Source organism: Gastrolobium bilobum, unplaced genomic scaffold, assembly GCF_033153095.1.
Source record: "Gastrolobium bilobum isolate Gb01-03AN ecotype WA unplaced genomic scaffold, APGP_CSIRO_Gbil_v1 utg9238, whole genome shotgun sequence".
NCBI classification, from domain to species: Eukaryota; Viridiplantae; Streptophyta; class Magnoliopsida; order Fabales; family Fabaceae; genus Gastrolobium; species Gastrolobium bilobum.
The window spans coordinates 42717-45812 of NW_026895853.1; the positions used below are offsets into that span (position 1 = coordinate 42717).

The window sequence follows — 3096 nt, forward strand, 5'->3', positions numbered from 1 at the left end:
TATTAAAAAAAATAAAGATAAAAAAATAAAAGTGTGAGTCTTATCTCTTTGTGTCTACATCTCTCTTAAAATGATCTAAGTGTATCCTTTAAAAAGACACACTTATATATATATATATATATATATATATATATATATATATATATATATATGGAAGGATCCGTTCACATATTTTTTTTATAAATTACACTAAGTATGATCGGTCATACATTCTTGATTGAAGTATGACCGATCATACTTAGTGTAGTTTGTAAAAAAAAAATTATAAATATAACATTTTCCTATATATATATATATATATATATATGAATTGCTATTGAAAAAGATAATCTTGAAATAAAGATAAACTTTATTGCATAGGTAAATCTTGTGTGTTATGCACTTATTTTCAAAAGGTTTTCACTTATGCAAATTCAAAAGAATCAAAGAGCTCTTTGGAGCTATTTATGTTGCTGTTAGAAATATTCCTTATCACGGTGTTTTTTTTTTCTTTCCCTTAATACATTCTTCTTTTATAATTCTTTTATCCTTTTTCTTAATGAAATTTGAGTAAAGAACTCTAGATCATATTCTCACCATTAGAAACTGGTTCAAAAGACAAATTAAAGCTTCTATAGTATCAGTAATATTCAATTATCGTTGTCACATCATCCAATAGAAAAGTGTCCTTATACATAGAAGTTATAAAAAAGAGCAATTGAAAAGTCATATATGAAAAGAATAGAAACAAAAACTCGAACTTTACTCTCTTATTATGTTTTTAACATTTTTGCTTGAGCTTCCACATGCATATTCTTAACCCTCAGGGGCAATAACTAGGCTCTCTCATCCATAAATTGTATTACATGATTACATCGACATCAACACTTAATGATTGAATCATAAAAACGAGTCCATCACACCTGGCAATTTGATAAAAAATGGCCTTTGTATTAGCCATATGTGAGAGATAAAAACCAATCAGCATTAATGGATATCACCATTTGAAGCAATATTATACTCCTCCTGGTGAAGAAAAAAAAAATTATCCCAAGTACACTTGCAGCTCTTTTTTTCTTTATTCTATTCTCACAAACATCTTCCTCCATATCCTGCACTTCTAAATAATGCTTGCTTTATGTCTTCAGAACTCAGCATTGTCCTTCGCTCCATTTCCTGTTACATAACAAATAGGATTGATTACCCTGCAGTGGCTCAACAAAAAAGACAACAGAACCAAATAAGATTTTTTAGGCAGTGCCCAAAAAACTGTCATACTAATGTACCTCTGAGCAAGAAGCTTGCATTGTGAAATCATTGAAACAGCTAATAACACACTGTTGAATCTCAAGGCCTAATGCTTCCAGGGTGTTTACTGTGGATAACAACAACCCTGGCTTCCCTGCACAACAAATTTCAACCCGGGTGTCCACACTCCTCTCCACCTCAAACTACAAATTAAGACAAGAAAAAAAGAAAATCAATGCATGACTGCACCAATCACAATTGGGATCCTTAACACAGTTTTAATTCAAAGGGAAAATCCATACCTTGGGTGAATTTCTCACTAGGATCTCATTTGGCTTCTCATCTTTGAAAATGCTTGCCATGGTTGAGTCTACTTCTATTTCTTGTTGCAGATTGTTGATCTTCTCCAGAAGTTCTTTCATGTAATCAATAGTGTCTCCAAGTATAGATGTTCTGTCCATCTGTGATGAGAAATATTCAACAACAAAACAAATTAGATCTACATATGACACCTATTATATAGTAGTTCTGGTACGTGTATGTAGTACTCATTGAGTGATTCTCATTGCATACCTTACTTATCTTAGGGACAATAGCTCTTAGCATTGAAAGACGATCGTTTAATCTCTTTCTTCTTCTCCTCTCCGCCATTAGATTCTTGGAGGGTTGCCCCTGCAGCTTCTTTGCACGATTCTTTCTTTCCAAACCCATACCCATGTTGAAAACTGGCATTTCAGGGGATTGGGTTGGCTCCATTTTGCATGTGTTTTGCAACTCCAAATTCTGAAGCTCTTCCCCAAGCAAACCCGGATCCTCTTCTTCCATCATGGAAAATGGGTAATCTTCTTGAGCAAGAAATGAAGGGGTACTAAGTGTAGTATCAAGGGTATTGTAGTATGAATCGATAATCTGTGGTGCAGAAGATTCATCAAGTAAAGAGCCATAGATTTCATTGAAGGTGTAGTCGTTGTTATAACTTTGAGGAACTTCTTGACCACAAGAAGAGTTCGGGAGATAAGCTAGAGAGTTTTGATCAAAACAGTCAAAACTCCAGCCATTAGAGAAGAACTGGTTTTCTTCATTACTTGGATTGGTGTCCCATGTTTCTCTTCTTAGAGCCATTAATTCCTCCAAGAAATCCTGGTCATAGAACTCCATCTCTCTCTTTCTCTTTCTCTCTCTGTGTGTGTATGTTTTGTGAATGCTAATTCTTAAAGAAACACCTTTTGAGAACATGTAGTACTAAGATGAAGAATTTATAGGGGTATACAGCAAACAAAGGCTTGTGTGCTGTGACATATTGATTATTATATGCAATATAGTATGTATAATGTTGTATTCCTTAGCACCTATAAGCCTAAGACTGAAATGGAATCTACTTTTCATTTCACAGCGATTATGTCTTTTTCACCGAAATCTCTGCAATCAAACACAAACTGCATATTTAATTGGCATTTTTGGAAAACTTTGACCCTCATACCTGTCTGGAAGCAAAAAGGATGAAGTTACCATCATAAAACTGCCAGGTTCTTTGTATGTTTAATTAAAGCTCTGTAATATAAAATGTAAACAGAACAGAAACAAGCTCTTTTTCTATCTCTCTCTCTCAACCCTTGAACAAAACTTCTGAGTTGGGTCCCACTCCTCAATGCCTCCAAAATTTGGCTTAGCTCACGAATTCAAATGAGTTGGTGGTCTTATTTTGTTCTTTCTGCGCTACCTCTCCCTATCAAATTAATACACTTAATGCAAATCGTACACACTTGTCCAATAAAAAACCATGCTATATATTTTTACTTCATTTTCTAGTTCAATGGGTGAGGCCGTGAAGCTATAAGTATGGAACCTCCATTCTCTCGCCACCTGGCA

At 34.2% G+C, this 3096-nt stretch overlaps 1 protein-coding gene across 1 annotated transcript; it reads right to left on the reverse strand.

Moving 5' to 3' along the window:
* Positions 1-1068: 1068 nt before the first annotated feature.
* On the reverse strand, positions 1069-2385 carry LOC133296433 (transcription factor bHLH93-like). The gene is made up of 4 exons (XM_061495417.1): positions 1801-2385; positions 1530-1688; positions 1266-1430; positions 1069-1155 (listed from the first exon to the last, which is right to left on the reverse strand). Exons 1-4 carry the CDS (start codon positions 2383-2385, stop codon positions 1069-1071), a joined length of 996 nt encoding a protein of 331 aa, XP_061351401.1.
* Positions 2386-3096: the final 711 nt, after the last annotated feature.